The sequence below is a fragment of the Microtus oregoni genome, unplaced genomic scaffold, assembly GCF_018167655.1.
Source record: "Microtus oregoni isolate MIOR12 unplaced genomic scaffold, Mior012 000054F_ref0000373, whole genome shotgun sequence".
NCBI lineage: Eukaryota > Metazoa > Chordata > Mammalia > Rodentia > Cricetidae > Microtus > Microtus oregoni.
In genome coordinates, this window is record NW_024543830.1 from 6,148,338 (window position 1) to 6,175,955 (window position 27,618).

At 51.7% G+C, this 27,618-nt stretch overlaps 1 protein-coding gene across 1 annotated transcript; it reads right to left on the reverse strand.

Annotated features, from left to right (window-relative positions):
- Positions 1–684: 684 nt before the first annotated feature.
- Positions 685–27,618, reverse strand: Phgdh (phosphoglycerate dehydrogenase). The gene is made up of 12 exons (XM_041638072.1): positions 27,381–27,618; positions 18,206–18,357; positions 16,810–16,875; positions 14,677–14,731; positions 14,480–14,578; positions 9,065–9,197; positions 8,478–8,626; positions 7,495–7,647; positions 4,052–4,184; positions 2,858–2,988; positions 1,730–1,967; positions 685–980 (listed from the first exon to the last, which is right to left on the reverse strand). The coding sequence occupies exons 1-12, from the start codon at positions 27,516–27,518 to the stop codon at positions 826–828; spliced, it is 1,602 nt and encodes a 533-aa protein (XP_041494006.1). The 5' UTR covers positions 27,519–27,618; the 3' UTR covers positions 685–825.

Consider the following 27,618-nt stretch of genomic DNA (forward strand, 5'->3'; position numbering starts at 1 on the left):
TCTGGGGCAGAGACGGGAGCAGGCCTTTGCTGCTGGAGCTCTGGCCTTGCAGGAAGCCAAGGCTGAGAGGTAGCCTCTCTGTGCCAGGCGGGCTGGAAAGGAACCCTTCGCCACTGATGGACTAATGGGGCGAGAAGCTCTTGATAGACAGTTGTTTGAATGGAGTTCATTCTGCCACCTTCTGTGAAAATCAAGTGAAACACTACCCAACTCACACTAAGCTTGCTGTGTGCAGCTACTAAGGAAACATGTTCCTTTAGCTCACAAAATCTGTCCAAAGCAACTCCCCAGAGACCAGCATCCTCTGCTCAGAACCAGGAGAATCCCTGCACTCCCACAGCATGTGAGCTGTGTGTCTAGCCACACCCACAAGACTTCTGGTGCCCAGCTGTCCACTTTGAATTCTCTGACGGCAAAGCACCAGCCAGGGCCTGGCATACACCATGCTGAATTTTACTCCTTAATTGCACCCCTAACATGAGAGGATTCTGAAACACTGAGCTACATTCCTGTGAATAATCTTTGAAAGGAAAGGAGGGGCTATCTTTAGAGCACCCAAGCTCAGGTTTTTTTGTACAACCCAACCTTCCACTACATAGTTACTGGTCAGCTGCCAAACCTCCAGAGGCAGCCCATGGGTGCCCTCTGCTGGCTTTTCAGGATAATGACCGCACAGATACCATGTAGTATTCGACTCTTTACTAGATGTTATTTCAGGCAGGTGCTTGGGTTCTGCCCCAGGAACGTGGATCTCCTCTCCCTATAGATCACAGCGAGCAGGTTTCTCAGAAAATCCCGAGGAGCTGGTGCCTCCGAGTCCCAGGTTCAGAAGCAGAACTGGAAGGCTTCAGACACGTGTGGCTTCCATGCGTCCAGGCTGGGCAGCAGGGACGAGAGGCCCATGACGTGCCAGGTCTCTCCGTCTGACACCTTGGAGGTTTGGTAGGAAAGCAGCTGTACACCTGCCTCTGCCAGGAGGCCTGGGGGTGGGCAGAAAGGAAAGCCTGGGTTAGCATGGCACATGGTGGAAGGGGGGAGAGAAGAGGTCGAAGTAGTAAGATGTCAGGTTTCCGTGACCCAGGCCAAAGGGCGGAGGATGGGAGGGGGCGGCACTGATCTAAACAGTAAAGAGCTGCTGCGGCAGGACAGGTGACTTTCCTCTACACCGGCCTCTTCTCAGCCTGAGTATCAGGTGAGGTGGGGAGCTCATACCCTGATGGGAGCTATGCCAACAGCGAGGGAACAAGATAATCAGAGAACTGTCCTCTGGGCAGCTGGCAAAGATGATGAAATAAAGTCCTCCCAGGGTCTGGGGACGCATCCTCTGCCAAACCTGGATGAGATCCAGAACCCTCAGAAGTCCAGGTCCTGGGAGACCTGGGCTGCACCTCCTGTACTCTGACACATTCTGTTAGGCTGGTCACCAGAGCCCGTGGAAGAAATGATCCGTGAAGAGAGTGTGCGGAGAACATGGAGAGTGTGCGGGAACATGGCGAACTTGTGCCATGGCCGGGGGTAACTGGCACTCTGCCCACCTCTGCCCATACTACTCTGTGACCTCAGATGAGCTACTCTCTTTCCCTGTCTGAGCTGTTTCTTTCTAATATTGTGGAAATGGCTCTGCAAGATCCTTGGTGAGGCACATATCGACATGCCCTGAGGCACGGAGAAAGGCCCGATCCCAGGGAAGACCCCATCTCTGCCAGCCTCCCCCGCAAAGCCTCCTCACCAATCATAGTGGGCAGCATAACAGGGTTGGAGGGCGGAGCTCGGAACATGAGCAGGGGCTGGCCCCGGCGCAGTGGCACCTCTGGCCTGAAGACAGCTCCGTTGAGCATCTGCAACATTGGGGTGGTACCCTGGACCAAGCCCACAGCTTGGTAGGGGGCACCTGCCAGGGCGACAGTCAGGAGGCCTTCCCCGCTGCCCTGCTCCCCTGAGGCCCCCGGACTGTGGGAGGTGGTGACCTGCAGTGACAAGACAGGGGCACAGTTGAACAGTCCAATCACACCCAATTGCAGGGAATCAAGCCCGGCCACCAGCTCAGCAGTCTGGGGACAGGAACAAATGGGGAGAGACTCATGTCTCCAGACTTTAGCTTCTCGGGACAGTCAAGATGCCCCATAAAGGGAGGAACAGGTGTCTGCCTGGCTGGCCAGGAAGGGTGGGAAGTGGGAAGCAGAGGACCAAGCACTGCGTAGCTGACCAGCCTGGTCCTTTCTGCACCAGCCTCTTAAGTCAATGGCCTGACTAGGATGCAGGAAAGGGGGTAAATGTGGCAGGGCTGGGAGAACACTGTTCCTAGGACTCCGGCCAGCTTCAAATGGCCACCACATAGTCTTTGATTTCAAGGGGAGTGAGGGAGGAAGCCAATAGAGGAAAGCTCAGAGGGTGGAGGAACCTGTTACCAGGGTTTGCAAGCATCTCTCGGCTCCATTAGATGCAGCCTAAGTCAGCTTTTTTTCAGTTGTGAAATGGAGGTGCCTTACACCCCCCATTCAGGCCATTTATCCATCTATCCATAGTTTTGTGAATATGAGTTCACACCATTACACTCAAACATATGGTCACTCCCTTCACAGATGAAGGCATTAAGGCGGGCTCTCACCAATGGGCTAGCTCTCACCGATGGGCAGGCAGGTGGCAAGAAGCAAACCCAGAGCAAAACTGGGAACAGGCTCTTAAAGCGCAGGGTAGATAGAGCTAGGCACAGGGGCACACGCCTGTAATCCTAGCGTTTGGGAGGTAGAAGCTGAAGGATCAGAAGTTCAAGGACAACCTGGATTATACAAGACTGCCCCCCACCAAATAAAAAGAGGGGTGGCAGAGCAGTGCCCAGAGTAAAGAGGGTGCGCACATTGAGGCCAGCCTCTTTCACTAGTAGCTTAGCGTTCACCAAATTCACATCTGCCTGCTTCGATGCTTCCCTCAGGAGGCCGACAATGACCGCAGGGCTCAGGCAGTTCCCAGCGTTCTTCAGAGATGCTCCTGGGGATACAGAGGGTTACCCCAAAGTTAGTTGTTCACTAGGCACCACTTAGCTCTCAGCAACAAGGCTCTTGTTGCCCTGGGGACCCCAAAGGCAGGCTGCAATGGGCACTGTAATTCCTCAAGAGTGTTTAAAAGCCAGCTGGGGGTGCTGAGCCCAGAAGCCTAGGATATTTTAACCAATTTGAGAAACTCCCCTCCAAAACTGAGACCATCCCGACTGGTCTCCTTGGCCGGCTTGTCTTCCCAGAAGATGCTTGGAAAACTGTGTGCTCCCCACAAGTGGCTGGGGATGGCGACCCTTGCAAGCTCAGAAGCAGAAAGGTGATACTCAAGTAATCACGTGACCAGCGCCCTGCTATGTTTCCTCAGGGGCTTGGGAACTCAAGGCAGTGGGTGTGGCATCCCCTGGCTCCGCCTATCCCTGATAACCTTGGCATTTTGGGTTTACCTGCTCTGCCCAACCTCATGATCTCGCCCCAAGTGTCAGGTGCCAAACAGGCAATTGGGGGTGCGGGGGAGGCCCTGTACAGGATAAAGGGAGGCACCGAACCCTGTCTGCAGAGTGGTGGACCCAATACCAAGGCAACCGAGCCATACACAGTCACAGGTAAAACCAGACCCACATGGTTTTGCTGACCGATTTAGATTCTCTTAAAGATTCCAATATCTTTTACACGAAACTCTCTGGTCTTGCTTGCACGGAGAACTTGTCTATCCTAAAAACACTGCATAAACATGATCTGAGAAAATTAAGTACATTTTCCCAGGGAACTTATATTCTACTTACATACATATTTTTTGTCCAACTCTGTCGTGGGTTGAGCTGTACCCAGAGCAGGGCCCAAGTCCCCTGAGTCTGCCACTAGATCTGCACTGAGCACTGGACACACCCAGCAGATATGAGTCCACAGTCCCTACTCCCCGTCTCCGCAGGACCCCTAGCTCGTGCCGTGGGCCCAGCCGGACCTGGACTCAGCAGATATGAGTCCACAGTCCCTATTCCCTGTTTCTCCGCAGGACCCCTAGCTCGTGCCGTGGGCCCAGCCGGACCTGGACTCACCTTGTGTCACCACCTGGATGGTCCCTTTAGGGGAGCCAGCCCAGGCATGCATGAGTGTGCCCAGCGCTTCTGCCAGACCAATCCAAGGCTTGGTGTGTGGAGAGAAGGCGCTGGTAAGGGCCTGGGCGTTTACCTGCAGAAAGAGGGGGACAGGGTGAGGCTGAGAACCTGCTCAAAAGAGGAACTAAATCAACACCACGTGGCCAAGAGTCAGCCTGCCATGGAGGGGCAACTCAGGAGAAAACAATGATTTATCCCCGTAGACCAGAAGAGCTACAGAGCCCAAGGGCACACAGAGGAAAGTTTCTGCTGCACTATGTAGCCAGAACACGGGCTGGAAGCCTAGCTTCTTCCACTGAGCATACTGGTACTGGCACCCTCTGTGGGAGACGGACTTCCTGTGTGATGGACAGGGGTCTGTCTGGACAGCTCAGTAAAACACGGACATCACAGGTATACGGAAGCAGAGTGATGGTTCTTAGGGAGGGTGATCTAATTTGCCCTTTTTCTGTTGTTTTGAGACGGGGCTTCACTCTATAGTCCAGCCGGGCAGACCTCCCGAGTGCTAGGCTTACAGGGTGAGCCACCAAGCCTGGCCTATTTTATTTTCTATCTGATTATTTGAAGCGACTGCCCATATTGGTCACTGAACACTATGCTCGGCTACCATAACATATAAAACCAGATTCAGACAGTTCCAATGAGCCTACAGTATGCTTTAAACAGCCATCTATGCTGAGTATGCAGAGGCATGCTGGGAAATTGAGCAGCCAGAGTCGACTGGAAAAGCCCTGGACATCCCAAGTACAGGGTCTCAGGGCTTGGACCTCCCTTCTCCTCCTAGAGATCCAATAACAGAGCTTCCTTGTTCTGAGGTAAAATTCCTGCTCCCTTTTGTGGCTCCAGATGCTTTGGCTCCCAGTCAGGCATTAACAATTTCTTTGAGGCGACTTAGAAAGAATCTATGCAAGAAGGATTTAATTAGGAATCTGGGCTTTAAATTTGCCTGCAATCTCAGCCCTAGGGGGGGCCAAGGTAAGTGGCTCCCCCTGAGTTCCAGCCCAACTGTAACTACAGAAGAAAACCCTACAAGTCACATCCTCACCCCACTGGCAAGCAGACAAAAACTTGGGTTTGATGAAAAAAAAATCAAATAAGCAGCTATGAGATGGGGAAAATGTAATAATTCTGTTCTTGTTTTCATAGTTATCACTAGAAGAGTCAGAAGCTGTAGCGAGACATGGGAAGGAAAAGCAGAGGACTTGGAGGACTAGGAGCCAACTCAGAGCAGAAAGGCTCAGCTAAGTAACCCCAAAGCAGGCCTCACAGCTCAATGGAGGCCACACAGCCCAGCCCAGGGAAGGGCTTGCTTCTCTGTACTTCTGTGAAGTGAAAGGGTGTGCAGTGAACCATCTTGAAAAATAAATAGCAAGATGCCAGGGCAGAGTCAGGTGCCGCTGGAAACCGGCCCGGCCCCAGGGCTCATCTGTGCTATGGTCAGAGAACCGGAGAAGACTCAGGACGAGTGAGGGAGGAATTTCATTTCTTTCCGAAGACTATCAGCAGCTGGGGTAGAGAGCTCCATTTGCTAACTTGGTTGTGAGACGGAGAGAATTCCTATCTTACATAGGATGGCAGCCCTCTGTCTTTGTATCCTGTGGAGCTTGTGGGAAGCAACCTGTCAGAAATCATGTGATCTCACCGCCACCTCACGATAGGTGCCTCCCTCAGAGGGTTCCCATGGAGGGGGCAGAAGCCCGCCTTTGAAAAACTTGAGCGGGTCAAGCTCTATCAGGTTGCCCAAGAAGGGGGATATTCATTAGCAGGGCATCAGCTGAGGCAGGAGAGATGGTCTATTTTGTTCAGTCTTCCATTCTCTGGTTGGAGAGTTCAGCCAGGACCCCAATCAAAGTCACCTGCTCAGAAACTCACTGGGCAGCCAGATGGGTAGGAAAAAGTGCTGAGGCCTCAAGGAGCCAATGCAGTGTGCAGGGGAAAGAGAAGACGGGCTGACCGGTGTCACCTGGTCGTCATGGGCTCTGCAGGCTCTCACACCACAACTGGCCCTCAAGGAACCCCCTGATCACTATAGACCAAGTGGCCTCCTGATTGTCTCAAGACACAGAACTGAGCCATCTAACGAGACATAGGCCGGCTGAGTGAAACTGTCCTTCCTACCACAGTTCTGTCCCAACCAGTGACTCTCTCTAGGTTGTGAGGCAGCCAGGAAGGCACGAGCCCTCTCTCACTCATCCGCTGTTTCTTGCAGAGTATCAGTTACATGTCTGGGGCATTCATATAGTTAGCCTGTTGGTCCTCAGAGATCTTAGAATTCAGCATTAACCAGATAACAAACCCATGATAGCCCATAAGAATGTAGTTAGTGCGTGTGGCAGCATACACCTTTAGTCCCAGCACCTGGGAGGCAGAGGGATCCCTGAATTCAAGGCCAGTCAGGGCTACTAGTAAGACCTAGCCTCAAAAACAAACAAACGAATAAATAAAAAACCCCAAACAAATAAAAAAAAAAAAACTGAGGCAGAGCCAGGCGGTGGTGGCGCACGCCTTTAATCCCAGCACTCGGGAGGCAGAGGCAGGTGGATCTCTGTGGTCTATAAGAGCTAGTGCCAGGACAGGCTCCAAAGCTACAGAGAAACCCTGTCTCGAAAAACAAAACAAAACAAAACAAAACAAACAAAAAAAAATGAAGCAGAGCAGCAAGGGCCCAGAAAGTGTTGGTGAAGGAGGGGAAAAGGCTCCAGGAAGAGCTGTGCTTTCTTAGTTCTGTGTCCTCTACTGGACCCCCATGTGTGTGGGGGAGCAGGGGGCGCTTGGCATTCACCAGACTAAGCAAGGGGGCTAACTAACACAGCAAAAGTTTTAGAAAGTAGGAGACTGGTTGGTTATGGCAGGGTGAGCTCTGCCCATGGACACTGTGCTGCAGTGTTGAGCATACCCCCTAACAAACATACACACACACACACGCACGCGCGCACACACACACACACACACACACACACACACACACACACACACACAGTGGGCCCTTCTCTGCTCTCTCACCCCGGCAACACACCCTCCCTCCCAAGGCATGTGAACAAACACACACACACAGTGGGCCCTTCTCTGCTCCCTCACCCCGGCAACACACCCTCCCTCCCAAGGCATGTGAACAACAAAGGAGCCTTTCACTGGTGCTGAGCCTGGGAAGGCTCACAATCTCTGCAGCGGGGCTACAATATAACGGCTCAGAACCCAGCTCCTGGCTCCAAGGCCTTGGCTATCAAGACTATAGAAGAGCTGCTCCTGCCCATCCACCCTGTGAGCCAACTCAAGTTCAGCCTTGGGCTCCATTCCCAGGGCTGAGACTGTCCACCCGGAGCTGCTGTGTCTGCTCTCTTCCCGGACTCCTCCAGACCCCAGACCCACGTAGAGATACTTACAACCCCTGCTAGAGACTTCCCCTTCACCATGTCCACAAACTGGATGGCAATTTCCTCCCCACAGCGGCTCTGGGCCTCCTTGGTGCTGGCACCCAGGTGGGGACAGCTGATGACATTCTCATGGTCCACTAAGGCCCGGTCCCGTGGTGGCTCCTGCCCGGAGAGAGACCTTTAAATTGACCATGGACTAGCTATATTATAAATTCTCTGCTGTTGTTCACACTGAATTTTGAGAATTGCAACGATTTGAATCCCAGCCTCCTAACGGCGGGAGAAGATGGTGCATTATCAAGAAGATGGTCATATACAGGGGAGCTGGTGATACACCATGCACCCTGGCTGGGAATAGACAAATGCCATGGGGTTCAGAGAGGGCCAAGTGACCTGCCACAGTCTCACAGCTAGAACCTGCATTCACGCCAAAGGCCATGCTATTTCTCCCGGGCCACAGCGAGGAGCCCTGATGCTGAGATAGGGCCAAGGGAATTGGTGGAGGTGTGCACTCTGCACTCTATATGCTGGGGCTGAACCTTTGCACATGCTGGAAGAGCGGTCCACACTGGGGACTGCCATCACCCCTGGGTTTCTGACCCTTTCTAGGAATGAAGAGAGAGAGAGGAACACTAATGGGTACTGGGCAGGCCATGTCATTGGCCATGGGGTTGACTAAAGTATCAGGAATGACACACTAACTCCTGTTTTAGTCTAGAACCCCTAGCCTCATCAGTTTATCTTGGTCTTCCCCAAGTTACCAGTACAGCAAACAGCCTGACCAAGAACGGGTCCTATTTTAAGACCCAGGATTTGCAGAAGACAGCAGAGAAAAGACCTCCTCAGAACTACAGGTGTGTTTCTTGGCAGCACAGCTTCCGCTGTGCCAGAAACAGGGAGCTACTGTGTCCTGTGAGATGCTACCTTTCCTTGCCTGTGGCCTCTCAGCTCCTCACCTTTCCCCTCCAACTTGGCACTGAGGCTGCACTTACCTCTGTGAACACATCCAGGGCGGCACCAGCGCACTGACCAGACTGCAGGGCACGGAGCAGGGCACCTTCATCCACAATCCCTCCTCGAGCACAGTTCACTACTCGCACGCCCTTCTTGCACTGGGCAAAAGTGCTGTCGTTCAGCAAGCCTGGGAGAGAGAGGGGACGTCACCCACTGTGGCAGTTCCTGACCCGCTTTCTCAGCACCGGTTCCCAGAAGCCACCTCTCCCCAGAGGTCTCTTCTGCTGGATAGGTACCTTGTTCTCACCTGTCTTCAGAGATGCTCTGAGATCATAGACTCTGTAGCAGATATGGGTTAGACTCAGGCAGTTCTGGAGATGAGCGTGCTTTGAGTAGGCTCAAGAACCAAAAGTACCCCTGCAGGGTGCCATGAAGCCTCCACATGGGACGCTAGTTGCATCTGTGTCCCGCACATTCCCATAACCTTGCTTTTTCAGTTAGCTCAGCCGCCTTCATCGGCGGCAAGCACTTGTGACAAAGAGCCACTGTGTTTGGCGGGTCCTCGCTAAGTCCCTGTCCACACTTGCTCAATGGTACCTGCAGAAAACCCACACTAAGAGCCTACCTGTGGTGGAGGGCAGGAGGGGAGTGTGGACAGTGATGAAATCACAGAGAGGCCAGATCTCCTCGAGCGGCAGCTGCTGGACACCAAAGGAGGCCGCGACTTCTGGAGAAATGATGGGGTCATAGCCTACAGTCTGGTCCGAAGCAAGAAAGGGGAAGAGGCACCTTTACCATCAATGTTGGTATTGTCTGTAACCACACCATTTGCCAGTAGTGGGTACCACATTAAGCCTAACTGAATCCTCTAGTCTAACTCTCAGAACAATACAGGGCGCTTAGGGCTACTCTCCTGCCTCTGTAGGCCAATGGGAGGAGGCTTGCAGAACTAGCAGGGAGCACAGTCAGACAAGGGAAGGCTGCCTGTCACCAAGACCCAACTGCAAGCAGATGAAGAAGCAGCTCATGTGTGGCTGGACAAAGCGGAACTCGGAAGCTGAGGTAGGAGCGCTGGTGAGGAAGGGCTCAGGGATGACCACCAGGCCCTCTGTCCACCAGCAGGTGCCTGGGGTTGAGGGTGATGGGCCGGGGAAGGAGTGAGCAAGCATTGTCCACAAAGGCCAGAGAGCAAAGGTTCAGCAAAGGTCATGCCCTAGCAGCCATGCAGATGTAGGAAACAGGTATGTGGGGGTGGTTTACAGTAACCAAGATCTAAGCACTTTCTGCCTGATCCACCCAAGAGGCCATCCCAGGCCTCCCTCCTAAGCTCAGCTCTATGGGCAACTCTGACTTTGGAGAAAGAGGCACCAGAGCCCTAAGAACAAAGGCAGGGCAGTCCTCGGAGGCAGGTGTGCCTGCAGCATCCAAGAAATGGCTGGAGCCAGAAGTCCTTCCTCAGCTGCTGCCAGCCGTATGTCAGAATCCCCTAGAAGGGTGAGGACCCCCATATAAGAGCCGTTGGAGAGATGACTTCAGTCACTCGCTGCTCTACCATGCACTTAAGCAAAACTATTGAGAGAATCCCCTGACCTCTTCAGGAATATTTCCATAGTGGACCCAGGGAAGGCTGGGGGAAAGACATAGCTCCTTGGGGCCCTCTAAGGAGCACAGCACGGAGCACCAAGGGCACACATATTTCGAAGGCCTATTCAGACATTTTTATTGCCCTCCGATGGAGCCCATTCGCTTCCGGACAGAGAAGGAAATGCTCAGGGGGAGAGATGAATCCCTGGCCTCATCCTCACAATTCGCCTTTGTCTGCTGGCGCCAGAGACGACGAGAACAATGGCCCCGTTCATCTCTAATCCAGATGTGTTTTCTTCTCATGTGCAGTGAGGGTAGAAACGAACACCAAGAGATCACAAAGCCATGCGCGACTGAGTGAGCTCACAGCACTCTGTGGTCTTTTCTACTCTTGGGGACCAAGGCTGACCACTTGTTTGATCCCTAGCACCCCCATGGTAGAGGGACAGAACCAACTCCCTCTAACCTCCACACACTATAACGCACGCATACTCGCATGCACACACAATTTAAAAAAATGCAAGAGTAAAAATTTAAAATAAAATAGCAATAATAGTTTTTTAAAGTGGCTGTTGTTTGCGTCACTGAGCGGTGGCCGCTTAGGGACTTAATGTGGGCCACGAGTGGAAACAGTGGTGGCCCTGTAAGCCAGGACATGTGCGTGGACTCTCACTTCCTTGTCTTTACTCTTGAGCCTGTAGATGACCTTGCTGGGCCTCAGTTTCCTGTGAGTATCGCAACTGACGCAGCCGACCTTAGCAAACAGAAGCTAGCCAGAAACGCCAACAGCCACTGGACCTCGGGTCCTGAGGACACGGGTGGCAAAGACCCTGCTAAGAGATGCTGATGGGACACTGGTAAGGAAGCACAGGGCTCAGCTCTGAGCCAGCCGGGGCCCGGTTACACACCCCGAGAGAGATGCCAGCATAAACAAGGTGAGTCAATCACTACAGCTCTTATTTAGCAACACACTGAAGGAAAGTTCAAGGTAACAACAGAGTGTAAGGTCACCAGCGGGCTACAGGCTGACCTAGGTGCCATCCACCTTGCCCTGGAATCGTTCCTCTTTAATGCTGTTAAAGTCATATCACTATTTGTTTGCTTCGCAAAGGTGTTTTCCAAATGTTTCCAAAGTCCAAATCTGTCTAGTAGCTTTTTAGACCCTCACACAGACACGGAGATACATATTCTAGCTAAACTTCCTGATAGGTTGGCAACCATTCCAGCCTTCCTGTGTTTTAGGACTTAATTCTTCTCTATACTTGAGGCAGGATCTCAGGATGCAGTCCAACCTAGCACTGAGTTCTTGATCCTCCCACAGTCTCTTGAGTTCCAAACATGCTCCACCACACCTGGCTAGATTCTAACTACCTTCCTTGCTTTCTAGATTCCACAAATGATGCCTGGTCCTGGCTATGGGTGAGAATGGCGGCTAGGCAGTGCTCTGGGCCACCATCTACAATTTTCCTCCCGCCTGATAGGGGCCTTCCTCGAACCCTACACATTGTGTGTGTTGCAGGGAGGGTGGGAAGGTGGGGGATGCAGCTTATCCCCACAGGGATTACGGAAGAGGCCTTTGCTGAAACCTCAGTGTGCCTCTCTGGTGGAACAGCCAATAATCCATACCACAGTATTCCAACCAAGCTTGGAAACTTTTTACCTTAGCACCATATGCAATGTTGTGTTCTACGCAGACCTGCAACCTTCTCTGGGCATAGTACACAATCCGTGTACACACAGAGAATGCACTCTGGGGTGGCAAATGCCAAACTAGTGCCACTAAGAGAAGGCTCGTGCTGGGAGGTTGATGTGGGAGGCCGTTATCTGTACGAACACATTCATTTATTACATAATTAGAACGGTGCTTTAAGCTGGTCATCCTGGCGCATGTCTGCAACCTCAGCACTTAGGAGCCAAGGCTAAAGGATCCTAAGTTCAAGGCTACCCTGGGTAAATCAGCAAGACCCTGTCTCAAGAGAAAATAATGAAAGGGGCTGATGATGTAGTTCAGGGGTATAGCAACTTGTCTGCTTCTGTGAGGCTCCAGGTTCAAGGCCCGGTACCCCAAAACCAACCCAACAAAACTCCCATATTTAAAAATTGTCTAGGTAGCGAAATAGTTATAAATCTCCATGCTTTACCAGTTAAATTATTATTTTCAAAGGGAACAAGACTAGTTTGAAAATGAGCTTAATAAGGATTGGTCTCAGAGCTGTGAGATCACTCTGTAGGCACTGGCACTTACTACCAGGGCATATGCCCGGAGTTGGATCCCTGGAACCCACATGGTGGAGAGTCAGGTCTCACACTCTATCTGACCTCCACATGTGCACCAGGGCGCATGTGTGCATTCTTGTGAACATGCGTATGCACATACATGCACACACGGTAATATAACTTCTTAATGTGATCATTGTTTCCTCCTCTAGATACTTAGAACTAAGCTATCTTGTTTTCTGTGGCTTTGAAGACATAGACAGGAGCTTAGGTGGTGCAGAATCTCTGTTCCAAGATGACACCCACTAAAGCCCAGGAACATTGCCATTGCCGGGTGGTCAGGGGGCTTGACGAGGGAGGGCACCACAAGCCATGTTTTAGGGGTTTACAAGGAATGGTTCAAAACCGAGACAGGCAGGAGTGACCCTTCAGAGACATCTAGACAGAAGAAGCCCCAATAAAGACAGCATACCCTCAAAGTCCTGGTTGTAGTTAAACGTGGCTAGATATGGCTGTGCATACCTGTAATTCTAGTACTTGTAAGTTTGAGGCTAGCCTGAACTACACAGTTAGACTCTATCCTAAACACGCTCAAGCATGTTGTGTGTGATACAAAGCTACAGACCAGCAGTAAAGTGAACAGGTTCTAGAGATCTCTTTGAAACAAACACCTGTCTGAGAAGAATCTATTATTTCTTGACATGGATGCTCAAGGCCCCACATGGCCAACACCTGTAGGTGGGGGAGCAGCTGGGCATTAGCAGGTGGCTGCATGGGCTCCCCTCTCACCCCTATTATTTAGGAAGCAAAACAATAGGGCTCTTTGGCTAGATTCAGCTACTGCCAAGGCCTCTGTTCTACCACTAGAAAAGTCTGGGTGTTGACGCCCCGGGGAAAACGGGAGTCACGGGGTGGTGGAGAGCCTTACTGCCGGTCCCCAAGCCACCGCATGGCAATGAAATGCTTAGTTGGTTTGTTCCATACGTTTAGCACTGCTGAAACATGATCCTTAGTCTTTAGTTCAGAATTCTTCATGGGATAAATCTGGACCTTGGAAAAAGTATTCTTAGTAACTCATGGCCCCCTCTGACCCCTCCACCTGGCAGGGGCCGTGCTGAGATTTCTCTTCACCGCCAATGGATCCTGCTGAGCTGGCCCGTGTCTCTCAGGGACCTAATATATATACCTGAGGCTTTAGGAAGGCGTGCGATTTAAATAAATATGACACTCAGTGTGGCAGAAGGGGATGCTGCCCTGGGGTCTGAATCACCATCCCTTCAGCGAGTCCTTAGGCACACACTTACAAATTGTGGGTGTCAGTCTCAACCTCTAACTTCCGTTCTAGCGCTAAGGTAGAAGGGGTACGAACCATGGGAAGAGCGAGGAGGGGAGAAAGGGAAACTCTATAACAACTCTTTGTAAGGTTTCCTAGACCTGGAAGGACTGATTATTGTCAAAACAATTTTCTTAATGTTAACTAAAGCCTCTGGCTGCTGCATGCCCCGCAATCCCTGTAATTCCCTCAACAACCACATTAAATGGTTGACGGTGCATGCCCGCTGGCACCCAGTCAGCTGCCTTTAGCTGTCTGGCCTATCTAAGCAGACCTGTACTGAACACCAATCTTCATGCAGCCAGGAACTTCCTGGCTCCCAGAGTTGGAAAAGAGAGGACCAAAATGACTTCGGAGACAGCACGGAAGCTGTTTAGTCATTTCTCATATCAGGACATGCAAACAAACATACATGCATTTTAAAGAAAGGAGCTTGCTATTCAGGCTGGCTTTGAACTCACGAGCCACCTGCCAGAGGCACCTAGATGTTGAGATTATAGACACGTGACACTATGCCCACCTATTAGCATCTTTAATCTTTGCTGGGGTAAGTGAGGGAAATAGGAAGGTCAGAAAGCCTTGGCATTAGGCTATAAGTCTGTTTTCTAAATTGTCAGAAAGGAGACACAGCAAAACCAGGAGGCCCTGTAGCATGATGGGAAAGGATGTGTATCACAGAAGAACATTTGCTGGCCCATTGAGACTTGGGGCTACCGATACCCAGGAGCTGAGGGACTGTATTAAGTACTCTCAGCTTTTGAGTTCAGATGTCCCAGCAGAGGCCAGTGATCCCTTCCTCCCTGACTTGACTGCTTATCTGATAAGGAGTCCTGGAGATCCATGTATAGATCTTCCCTCAAGCCTTGCTCTCTCTCCCAATGCTGCTTCAGTCTGGAAGCCTCTCACCTTCATCCCAAAGGACTGCATTCGGGTGGCCACCTCTCTTCCAATTCTTCCCAGGCCGAGAATTCCCAGTGTCTTTCCATTCAGCTCTGTCCCCATGAACTGCAACCAGACAGGCAAAAGGCAAAGATGCCCAAGTCAGGACCAAGAGTGGGGCTTGGGAGCTGAGCCCAGATGGGCGAGCCAAGGCAACAGCTCACCTTCTTCCGGTCCCATTTGCCATCTTTCATCGAAGCCGCTGCCTGGGGAATCTGCCTGGAAGAACACAGCAGATTCAGTGGGTCACCCTGAAGAAGGCACAAGGAGAGCACAGCATAGCCACCATCTGCCAGTCATTCTCCTGGGAACCACACTCACCAGGGGCATGGGGGCTCAGGTTCAGGGTCACTGTGTGTAACGGGAGCTGGGACAGAAAGACCATAGGACATCTGTCTCCAGCCAGGAGGCTGGCAGAAGAATCTGATCTACCTCCACAAGGAGAAGGAGTGAGTTTGGCAGGTTTTTGTCCTGTAAGTAGTGGCCAGACTTGCACAGTTTACAGGGACACATGCTCCAACGATGGCAGGAACTCTTCCCGCCCTCATCAGGACCACTCTCGATAACTTCTCTTGCTTCTAAGGAAAGGGCAGCTGATCTTTCCTTCTTAAACCTCAAGAGAGCTAACCTGAGGCAGACGGGTGCCACTGTCCAAACCCTTCCACTCTGCCCCAAATGATCTTAATACGTCCAACATGCCCACCACCATCCTATCTGCTCCCCCACGACGCTCCCACACACTATCCCCTTCTACTGGTGCCTGGCCAGGTCTGAGTTGCTGTGTTTTGTGTTGTTTTGTTTTCTGGACCAAACAGAGAAAGTGGCAGTTAGGGCACTGTTAGGATTTAAGGGTAAGACACGGACTGTAGGACATGTCACCAAGACCACATCTGGGAACACAGACCTTCTCTAGGCTGGACGCCCTGAGAAGTGCTCAGGCCCACACTACTCATGGTGCTCATTCCTGCATGCAGGAGGCACTCAGCCAGTCACAGGGGAGCAGCCTCAAGAGCAGAATGCCCATTAACCTATGAGTCAGGAGCCTCCTCCCCAGCAGGGTAGAGATGTCATGGTTCATGCGCATCCTCAATGAGGGACATCAGCAAGGGAGGCTGGGAAAGGGCAGCCTTCTTTAAATCACAGTGTCCTGCCTACTCCTTTAGATAAGCTGGCCCTGGCGGTGGAGGGAAATCAGCACCTCAGGAGTAGGGGCAAGAAGTGGTATTGGGGGATCCTTCTTTGACTCCAACAGATAAATATACCACCAAGATTAACAGCAGAAACAAAACTAGTGTCATGGGCCTGTACTATCCTCCTGGGAAGAGACCCAGTTCGGACATCCTGGGAGACCTGGGGACGCTCCTAGCTGAAGCTTTTCTGATGTGTCTGCAGTCCTTGCTGCTCGCTAGCCTCATCCTCCCGCACTGACCAGTGCAAAGTCTGCGCTGCTATGAAGGACTCCTGGGAGAAGTAGAGCAAAGGTGAACTCCTCCAGCAGGAGGGAGAAGGTAGGAAAGAAAGAACTTTGTAATCACAGCAGGCCTCAGGCCCCAGCAAGAGTGCTAGCTGCTGCCTGGCTCTTCAAAGGGACTGGTAACAGCTTCAGGTCCCATTGTACTACAAAACCCGTGTCACAGAAACAGGAGAAAAGCCTGTTAAGAGTGTGTGTCCTGTCTGCCAAACAATTGCCTGGAGCCGTAGGATGAGTTCATACTATATGCGCCAGCCATCTACTTGGTCACTAGACTGTCCCCTCCAGGAGGCCCACACATCCAGAATCCTGCCAGAAGAGCTCCCTGAGATAGGAGTTCACAGGGAGGCACAAGAATGATGATCAGGTATTTATTGCATATGTTACAATATAGGCCTAGAGCACAGAGTCATATCAGCGCAGGGGGCCATGCCCAGCTGTTCAATCCAGAGTCTCTTGAATGAATTAACAAGAGTTAAACCCCCAAATCTCAATGCTTAACGAGTTGGCAGTAATCTGGACACACATGGCACTTGAGGTTATAGGGTACGGAAAGCACCTCAAGGTTTGCGGACTAGAGAAGGCACAGCACCCAGTGGGTGTGAGGCATGGTCGTGAGTCGGAGGGAGGGAGGGAAAATGGTGTGTGCACTCTCTGTCCGCTTGGAGTTAGCATCCAGCCTCCCACGCCTACTTCCGAACCACCCGAGAAGCTCCAGGGCATCTGCGTACCCCTGCAGCTGTATCTTTTCCCTACCTCTGTTTGCTTGTGGTAATCATTGACCTACCAGAAAGTGTCTGGGTCACATGAGAAGTCAGGGACTTACCTGGCCAGGCACATGATCATCCCACAGGTGAGTTCCGCGGCACTGAGGCTGTTTCCGTTAGGGGTGCTAAAGACCCAACAGAAGAGAGGTCAGTGGGCCCAGACAAACCCAGTATTCTAGGCTTCCAGCCCCAAGCTCCCACGCTGGCTTCTCTGATCCTCTGTGGCCCTGAGAACCAGGCTACCTAGGCCGCCCTGCAGGGAAGCACCTCACGTGATGGGAAGGTGGGTAGGTGGTTCGGCTTGGTAGGCTTTCATTTCAGGGCCCATCCATCTCCGTGCCCCTCTGCTCCTTCCTAGGGGAGAGCCCTGAGCAAACCTCCGACTTTCAGGTCAGCCCACTGTCGGGTGCCCTCCTCACCACTTCTCCGGGCTCGTACTAGGAACAAAGCTCCCGGCTTTATTTCCACTTGGTTGGTTTCTCCTTTTCAATCTATTTTGAACTGAGAAAAAAGCCTACTCCTCAAAAGCAACAAACAAAACAAAACACCAGAATAATGTTGACAACTCCCCAGACCTAACACGGGTTTACCCTCCTGCTTCCTCTACTGGGTGTGTTCATCTCTAAAAGGTTAGGGGAGTTAAGAGACGCTATTGAAAAAAACAAAAGGACTCCAAGAGCTTGTCATTGTGAAAGACAACAGAGCTTCCAGCTCTCCCCCTAGCAAGCAGCCAGGTCAGGGGAAAAAGCGGGACTGGAAAACTGCAGGGACCGGGTAGAATGGGTTATCCTTTAACATCTCCACGTGAGGTACTGACCTCTGTCGGGCATACGGGCCTACAGACGGTCAATACACCCCTACCCTCCTGGGGGCAGGGGGAGGCACAGGAGGACTGGGAGTCAGCAGAGTGGGCCTGGAATAGCTATACTACCAGGAGCCTGATGCAAAACAGTGCTGTAGTGGCGTGCTGGCCATGATCTTTGCCCCGTGCTTCTACAAACACAGCGCTAACAGGGACCCCTCTCCTCTGGGGCCTAGAGTGCTAGAAGAGAAACTGGGCTCTTCACTTCAGACCGGTGCAGGAAAATGAAGGAAGAGACAACATGAGACGTCACTTTACCAAGAAAGTGCATGCATCTATACAAGGGGCAGGACCACAGAGCTAGCAAAATGGAAGAGCCAGGCTGGGGCCGGAAACCAGGAAATCTTGACCTACGATCTTCCGATTCCTACCCTAAGCTACAGATGTGTGGGTCTCAAAGCAGGGTGAGTTCCATATCCAGAGACTGCAGGCCACAGCCTTGGAAAAACCAAGCTGAACTGGTCACCATCATAGGGACCTAGGGCCCAGCTCAGATAGCACTCCGAAAGGCCTAACACCTGGCTCTCATTTCAGCATTTCTTTCCCTCTCTTTTTATTGGTCTCCGCACCCACCCTCAGGTTCCACAACTTACTTCATGACTAGGACGCCCTTCCTCGTGGCGGCCTCCAGATCCACATTGTCCACACCTGTGCCAGCCCTGCCCACCACCTGGAGCTTCTCGGCTGCGTTGATGACATCAGCAGTGACCTTAGTGGCTGACCGAACGATAAGGCCTTCGCAGTCCTGGGTAGGGGAAGAAATATCCGGGTTTCCGAAGCTGCTCTGTGAGGTACCTGAAGCCTCTGATGCACTCCCGGTGGGTATGAATGCCACTCATAGGCAGCTCTGCCTTCATGGTGTACTGTCGGTGATGTGGTGATGTAGATTACACCCTGCACAGGTATGATGTGGCGTTGACTCTACCTGTAAGATACAAGCGCCTTGCCAGCACACTCCAGCATCAGCCTGCTGGCGCCAGGCATTCAATTCATTTCTCCCTAGATGGTACTCCAATAAGTACCTGTAGCCAAGGGATAACCCACCCAGTGTGACCAGACACGTGCCCCAGTCAGCACCACACATGCTAACCCTCCTGGATGCCTCTTTGCTCCAAAGGTGAATTCCAAACAAAGAAAAGGCAACGTCTACACACATCGGTCTAGCCTGGGCTCAACTCTAAGCTGTGTTGATCCGAGAGGGATGTGGGTTCCAGCCTCAGGTGTGCGAGGCGCAGACAAGACAGGCAGGTAGAGCACCTGGCCATCCCTTTCTTCATCGGACTGCTGAAGAGAAGAGCAGAAGTAGAATCCAATTCCACGCCTCGAGCCTCTGGGCCAGGCAGCTGGAAGGCAGTCTGTGAATGCTGAATGAGTAAGCAATATGAATGGAAGACTTGCCTGCCGAAAAGAAAATGCTTCCTGAGACAAGAACCCACAGGGAGGGGGGGAGGGGGGATTGAACCTAAGTGACGCCCTCTGCAGCTGCTCAGAGGCTCAGTCAATAGCACACTAAAAATACGCATGCCATGAATTCACCATCGCAGCTGGGCCAAGAGACCCCCGACTTGGCATCATTCAGAAAGACGTGCTATCTTTCCCGAGGAAGAACATTCTCTGACCAGACAGGACGGGAAGCCCCAGGAGAGGTAGCAGGTGAAAAAGCCGGAACACTCTGTCCTACATGGGTGGCCTCAGGCCAGCACGAAATGATGTAAAGGCGCTAAGCCGCTGGTTATGGGGGCAGGCGCATGTCTGTCACCTCAGCACGTGAGGGCCTGAGGCCCGAAGAGCATGTGTTTGAGCCAGACTACCTCTAATTATTAATTAGTAAGTAAAAATAGATCAAACAAACAACAAGAAGACAAATGTCAATAAAAAAAAAAAAACACCAAGAATGAAACACCACGTCCCAGAGGCCAAAGTTCAGGCAGGTCACTGTGACAAGTCACCCTGTTCCTTATCCCAGACCTCCTCCACAGGTCATGTAAGAGGGCTGGAAGAATGGCCCCTCACATCCGGTTTCCCCAGAGGCGTTCTCTGCCAGGTTCTATGGAGACCTTCCTGCATCTCTCTTCCACGCATGGATTCTGAAGACAGAGACAGGCCCCCAAAGCCGGCCCCCGAGGGTGAGCCCCCACACTGCATTGACTGTGTACAAGCCTGAAAGTGAGGGAGGGACAGTGTGGAGAGGTTAAAGGCCAGAGCTATGTTCTCTCTGCTGGGAAGAGAGGGGTGAAGCTTGTGCTGTGGCAAAGGGTATTGATGCTGGGGGTGGGGTGGCTTAACTATTGGAATGGACCGACTGCTCCGGAGTCCAGAGCAGTCGTAGAATCTATAGTGACAGAATCCAAGGCCCGTGCAGGCAACATGAGACCCGGCTTTAAAAAAGAAAAAAAAAGCATAAGAATAGTTATAGAATCACTTCTCTGTAGCTATTGATGCTTCAGGTACCCACATTGGTCTGGTCAGGGCTGTGCCTGCCCACAGAGCTCCATAAGGCCACCTGAAGGGCACTTCAAGCCCTTCAGCGGCTGTGCTTTAGATAGAACAGAGAAGGAGATTCGAAGAAATCTTCCCACGTGTCCCAAGTTCATTGTGCAAATGAGAAACACACACCCAGCCACACCTGATCCCCTAAAACCCAGTCAGTTCTGTAAACCTCCAGCACCATCCCCCGGGTCCCAGTGTTTTCTTTCTTCCCCTGGCTTGGTCACTGGTAGGTAAGACAACCAAGAAACCATCCAGACCCAAAAGTTTAGAGACAGATACACCAAAATCTGCCAGCACTTGCCCTAATGGTACACTCAATACCAGCATGGGCCCAGAGGGTGTCCCAACTTCTCTCTAGCACCTTAGCCCAATACTAGCCAGAACCCAGTCAGAAAAAGCACACTGCTGCTGGCACACAGACCTGCCACACTGGCTCCAAAGAAAAGGATTCTCCTGCCTCCGACTGGATTTGACAGATGTCTGTTCTCTAACACTTAAGTTCAGAAGAGCCATCTCATCCTCCCTGCTTTGTTCTGAGACACGGCTTCGTGAGATCAGGCTGACTCAAAATGTAGCTGGGGATGACTTTGACTTTGAACTTCTGATGCTTGTCTCTGTTTCCTAAGTGATGGGATTTCCAGCGGTCACCACCACACCCATTTTATGACATGCCGAGGATGGAGCCCTGCGATGCTAGGCAAACTCTCTACCAACCAAACCTCCATTCCCATCCCCAGGTGCCCCATATTCAGCTGTCCTTCCCCTGATCTACTAGACCTAAAGATCTCTGCTCTTAAAGCAACGTTTTTCAGTTGAGCATTTACCTATAATGTTTTTGGCATCCTCCCCCCTTTTCTCCACAGCCCCATTGTGGGGCTCGGTGCTGCATACGTTAGCCATGTTAGCATCTCCAGGGGCTGCTTCACATTGCTCTCACCACAACACCAAGAACAAACCCTGTCATCCCTATTTTCCAGGTCAAGGAACAGGCTTCGAGAGGTAACCTGAACTAAGTCACTGTTACAGATCTAAAATCAGCCCCAAGAACTGGTGGGCAGACAAGATGTCAAAACAATAGAGTCAGAGTCACAGCCAGGGAGGGGCAGAAAACAAATTGGAAAATACCTTGACTCGGAGGAGTGGGGAGTTGCTAGTGATGATTTTTTAAAAAGGGTACTTTACGCCGGACGCTGGTGGTGCACACCTTTAATCCCAGCACTTGGGAGGCAGAGACAGGTGGATCTCTGTGAGTTCGAGGTCAGCCTGGTCTACAGAGAGTTCCAGGGCAGCCAAGACTGTTACACAGAGAAACCCTGTCTCGAAAAACAAACAAACAAAGAGGGTATTTTACATCAAGCACTGGGCTTCTCAACAGTCTAGTTCATGGTCTCCATGTCATAGACAATAATCCAACCCTAGAAGAAGCTGGGTCAGGATCAAGCCTCCTTAGAGTCCAAGTTTGCAGCCACTTTCCAAAGGCAGCATCCACAGAGACACTGTCAAAATTCTATGGTTACTTCAGGAAAGCTGCTGAGGTTCCCAACAAGGGTGTAGGGTCTTCAACTACTCAGCTAGTCAGGCTGCCATGAAGGCACAGTTACAGAACAAAAACAAAACAACAACAGAACAAAAAGAGGTCTCTAGGTCGTGGCCTCTAGGTCAAGGACCAGCAACTATTGATGATGAAACACTTGTTACATCAACTTGATCAATAAGAGTGACTAAGGATCTCCAGTAGGTTTTGGAAAAGAGGAAAAAGTTGGAAGGATCGGGAGAAATATAACAAACATGCTGGGAAATCAACAGAAACAGGCACCTAGACAAACAGATCCATGGTGTGGCAAGGTGACGAATATCCAGACACTGGGAAGACTAGAGCAGGGCGGTTGCGAGTTCAAAACCAGCCTGGTGACAGAGCAAGCCATTGTCTTCAAAACAAACAGCAACACTAACACTCACAGAGCAGGAACTTATAAAGGCAAGAACCAAGGAGATGGGGAGAGGAAAGACTGAACAGCAGTACTGAGAAGATTTAGAGGGAAATGCTTAGATTTTGAGAATCTAGATGAACTAAAGAAATTTAAAATAAAACACTGGAGCAAAGTGTATACTGGGTTTTCTTAAGCTCTTGGGATGACAGATTCTTCTATTTTAAAAAAGACACACATTCAGAAACTGTAAGATCATGGCCATGTTCTAAATTTAAACCTCTACATGGAAAAATGTCTCATAAAAAGAATGAAAGACAATGGCTTTGACATGGGAAGAAAATCCAATGCACCACTGAACGTAACCACGTGCCTTCAGAGCAGAAGAACTCAATAAAACACCCGTGAAGGCACAGGCTGGCAATGCAGACCCGTGCAAAGACCTGGCAATGCCTGAGAGTAAGGGGAGCGAAGCCGAGCCACTGGGATTTGCTTGACAAGTCTCGCACATGGGAGTCTGAAGATTGCCACAGATCTGAGACTAGCCTGGGCTACAGTGTGAGATCCTGACAGTAGAAGAACCAAACAGGAGGTCAGCTGGAAAAAATGCTTGCTGGGCAATCCTGGGATGCTGTACCCAGGTCCCTTGCTGGGAGGAAAAAAACTGACCTCTGAAGGTTGTCCCCTGCCTGCCCCTCCCCCACTCCACACCTCCAATCTCCCGCGCACAGGGAGATAAGAGATAGAAAGATAATTTTTTTTTTTTTTGATTTTTCGAGACAGGGTTTCTCCGTAGCTTTTGGTTCCTGTCTTGTAAATTGAGCAGGCACTTGGTGAAGCCCCGTCTCAAGAGAGGAAAAAGGTGAATTTTAAAAGTTAATTTCATGTGGCTGAAGAGATGGCTCAGCGGTTAAGAATATTGGCTGCTCTTCCAGAGGACCTGGATTCCACTCCCAGAACCTATGTAATGGCTCACAAACACCTGTGACTCCAGTTCCCAAGGATCCAATACCCCTTTCTGGCCTCCTCAGGCACTAGGGCACCCACACAGTCCACAGCCATACAAGCAGGCAAAATAAAATACACATAAAAGTAAAGTCTGGAATGTTCATTTCAGGTTTCCTATTGGTAAAGAGAAAACTGATCACTCCCTGATGGTGAGCATGTGGGGAAAGGAGGTTGAACACTGCGCCGCAGCCTTTTCAGAGGGCAGCTGGGCAGCGGCTGGAAGCTTAGCGTCCTCCTCTGCAGTCAGCAAGCACACTTTAGGTAACTGATAACACCAAATATTAAACCTGCCCTGGAACTGGCCAACCCTGGGAGAAGGATCCAAGTTCAACTGACAAGCACAGATAAGGAACAAGTAGGGCAGAGACCACCCAAGGAATCATAACCTTCCTACCCATAGTCTTTTCTGTGATCCCAAACCCAGGCCCTGCCCTGTTCAAGGTAACCTGCCCAATCTTTCCCCCGGGTTTCGGTACTCCCTCCAAGGTAGCCCCAAATTGAGGACCCCCCCAGGAAACAGCGGCTGCAGAGGATGTAGGGGTCCCAGTGGTCTGCTTTCTCTGACAGCCCCCAAGGACAAGCAGAGCAACAATGCTCTCTTCTCGCTGGCTGGGTCTGTTCTGTGGGGCTGTCACCCTGTGCCAACCAGCTTTTGGCTCTGATGAACCCAAAGCTTCTCCGGTAGAACTGGCACACATGTGCATCCAACAGCTGGCATGTCCCAAGAGCCCAGAATCTACATTAGAGCCAACACTGGTCAGAGTTTGCCTCCTACAACACCAGCTAGAAGCCATTTCTTTGGCTCATTCAGTACAAACACAGGGAGGCCACCAGTCAACCCACCTCGGGCTAAGTGCTCACCACCACCCTTGACCCCCGGCACTCCTGAACACCATCGACCCTTCCTTAGCACCATAGCTCAACCCTCACAGATCCCTCCGGGGTGTTCCTCCCTCGTCTATGTGTATAAACTACTGGACAACCCCAAGGTTCACACCTACCAAACTCCTAGTGTAGTGCTGGCTTAGAATGCTTTCCTTCGTGCATGCCTGTAATCCAGGACTCTACCCCAGGGCTCCAACACTGGGAAGGGGCAAAATGTAAGGTTAAGGCTCTCAAAATCCTCCTACCCTCCCCCCCCCCTCATCCCAGTGTCTGCTCTTTCCTCTCTGACTCTCGCCAACTGGGAATGCAAGCACCCTGATAAAAGTGCCTCCATGGCTCTTTGTCTACATTTCACCAGAATGCGCACGCTACACATTCGCCTACATATTTCATCACTCCCAGGCTTTAGTGCTAGGAAACACTGGTCTGCTTGATTTATGTCTGTCCCAGAAAAAAAAAAAAAAGACGACGCTAACTCAGTGGGAACCTAGCCCCACTCCCTTTCTTCAAGTTCACACAAGCTTCCTTTCCCACGAGCATGGGCTTGGCCTTGTGGGTAATTCTATTATTGTTACCACTTAGTGCATAGGGTACAGCAGCTCTCCAGGTGATTCCCCTGTTGGGTTGTAGGGAATACAGGTATGCCCGGGCTGGCTTGGAGCACAGAGATTCATCTGCCCTGCCTTCTGAGTGCAGGGATTAAATGCAGGAGCCATTATCCTTTGCCACCCTTTTTTCTTTCTTTTCTTTCCTTTTTTTCCCTTTCTTTCTTTCTTTCTTTCTTTCTTTTCTTAAGATAGTCTTGCAGCAATCCTGATGTTCTGGCTTCTCAAGTGTGGGAGGATTACGCAGGCATGCTCACCACAGCCAGAGCACACTGTGCTTCACTGACACCCAGCTAAATTTAACCATTTACAAAGGACTCAGTTGTATGCATGTGCGCGCGCGCGCACACACACACACACACACACACACACACACACACTGTGAGACCCTGTCTCAAACAATGTTGACGTTAACTCGATTCAGGAAATAACCAGGCTAGCTAAAAGATAAAAAAAGATTCCCCATCAAAATAATAATGATGTTATGTTGATGGAAAAAAAAGCCAGCCTCTAATCTGTGTCTTTATATTCATATATTCACATACACACACGTGTCTGATACCCACATATGAAGAAGACACCACCAGCACTGCAGCCTCTTGTTTTCTACAACACTGATCATGACTTAGGGAAACTCAGTGCTCCGCTGTGCTGTGATTTGATGACAGGCAGTATATCACTAGGGGAGAGAGAGACTGGTCCTCCTTGGGCTGAGGGCAAACAGCCTGCCCCGGATATGAAGCGGCACAGGCCAGCTCCAGCCAAGGGGCTAACTCTTGCTTCTCACTGCAAAGATTAAGATGGGGGAGGACAGGAGACACTGCCAGGAGGAGATATAGTGAGGAGGGAGGGTGGAAGTGAGGGTCCTTCTGCTATGTAGCCAAGATTGATTGGCATTCTGAACTGGGTATTTTGCCAAGGCGACTGACGGCTGAGAGCTCTTCCGGGGGCCAGCCAGTCAAGTCAACCGGCACCCACCTCTTCCTGCCTGGCAAGTATCTCCATTGCTTGAAAGCAGCCTGCATTTTTAGCACTATTCCCTCTCCCAAGCTTCCAGGTTTTTGGTGAGGCCTGGCCAGCCCTTCCCCCATCTCACACCCCCCCCCCCCTTCCTGCCGCTTTATTGGCTATAACATTTCTCACAGCCTCTGGAAAACAGCAAAGCCTTCCAAGTGCAGCCAATGGTTCCGTGAAAGCCTTTCCACAGCCTTCCTGGCCGCTGCTTAGATGTTGAGCCAAGGTCTCTGACACCAGGCGAGAAGGGTGAGCTTGCAGTAATTGCTCCATTGACACTACCTACTCTCTAGAGTCGCATCCTGAGCCATGCCCACCCGTGCAGTCCCAAGCAAGTCCCTTCTCCTGCACTTCCCATTCCAGCAGGTGCCACCGCTTGTTGTCTCAAAACGGTCACCTGAGCAGCCGTCTCAGTGTTGGGCCCTACTGGTCAGGAAACCTACAACCTTTGCTTTTCTCGGCATGCTTTCCAGACACGGGCTCATTCTATAGCCCAGGCTGGCCTCGAACTCACAGAGATGCTTCCGACTCAGCCTCCTTCATGCTAGGCATGAGCCAGCCAGCTCTTTGTCATTTTTTGTTGTTGTTGTTGTTTTTGAGACAGGGTCTCAGGCAGCCCAGAGGATCCAACTTGAGGAGCCTCCTCCTTCCCTAGGCTTCCCAAGTGTTGGGGTTACAGCTGTGTGCCACCTGGCCTAGACTCCTGAAAGTTTCTTAACGACCAGGACCAGAAAAGTATGCGAATAAGGGCCGCTGTTGGGCAGGCAATTGGATAACAGCTCCACAGAGGAAGGGGATTGGAGGCGGGGCAGGGTCCTGGGAGAAACAGCTCAGACAGTTTCCAGGGCAGCCAGAGCAACCCCGCTTGGTCCCTGCGGTTTAAGGCCTCTCAGCCTGCCCAAGGGGAGGTGTAACATTCGCTCTGGCTGCAGGCCCTGAACAGAGCACGTGGAACTTGGGGCATGGGGCAGGACAGCTGAGAGGCATCAAGGAGACAGCATACCTGGATGGATCCTATCCGCAGAAAGGGCAGGAACTGGAATAAGGCGCCCCCAAAATAAGCCCTCTAAATCTGAGCAACGTCACCCAATTTACCAAAGCCTTCTTGCAAGTAGGGGAAAGACTAAGTTATAAGGATTAAGGTTTGTTCCGAAGACTTGGTAGAAGTTAACCCTTCGCGATGGTGCATGGGACGAGATTCTGATGAACTGAAGTAGGTCCTGATCGGCGATGAAGCCGACGGTGGAGGCAGACTCCAGGCGGGCGGCCGCGTGGGCGGCACGGGGCTCTAGTTGCTCCCTCGGCCGGCCCCGAATCCCGCGAGCGCTCCCCAGAGGCCCAGGGCCCCCGGAAAGCGCGCCAAGGTCTTGCATCAGACGAAAGGCAGTGCGAGTTCGCTGCCACAGATGCCACGGGACGGGCATTGGCATAGCCAGCGCCTCCTGCCCCCACCCCAGCGGCCTGCCCCGGCCGGGGGGAAGGGTCCCCATGCACGAGTCTCCGCGTGCAGCACCCCGAGCCGGGAGCCCGCAGCCTGGGCCGCGGGGCAAGAAGGCTCCGGAGAAGTTCTGGCATCCCGCGGTACCAGATGGGAGCAGCTGTACTTAGCAGCGCCGGCGAGAAACACGGGGTTGCAAACAGCACGCAAAGTTTGCATCTTGCAGCCCCGGGCCGTTTCATTCCTCTTCTCCTCTCCTCCCTCCCTCTACTGGTTCCCAATCTCTGAAAGCCTCGGAACCAACAGATATGACAGGGGAGGACAGCCCTGGCACCCGTGAGGTCAGCCGGTTTGACCATCAAGATGCCCGGTGATTTTGCTCGTCTCCGGCTCGCCTTACCTGCAACTCCGCTATCAGCTCCTCCTTGCTCAAGTTCTGCTTCTCCACTACCTGCAGCCCTCCATCTTGCAGGATCTTCCGGCAGCAGGGGTCCAGGCTGTCACTGATGAGCACTTTGCGCAGATTTGCGAAGGCCATTGCTGGAGCGAGGCCTCGGAATCAGTTGCTCTGGGTGGGCAAAAGCACTTAGGTCAGGAGGCTGCCGGGAGGGCTTCTGGCTCCAGTGACTGGGCAGGGT

Bases quoted from the DNA above. Each gene is read 5' to 3' on its own strand.
- Phgdh (XM_041638072.1), bottom strand. From the start codon at position 27,518: ATGGCCTTCGCAAATCTGCGCAAAGTGCTCATCAGTGACAGCCTGGAC. The intron at 4,185-7,494 runs GTAAGTATCTCT...CTCTTTCTGCAG, and splicing joins GGAAGTCTCTAGCAGGGGTT to GTAAACGCCCAGGCCCTTAC. The intron at 2,989-4,051 runs GTGAGTCCAGGT...CTGTATCCCCAG, and splicing joins CATCCAGGTGGTGACACAAG to GAGCATCTCTGAAGAACGCT.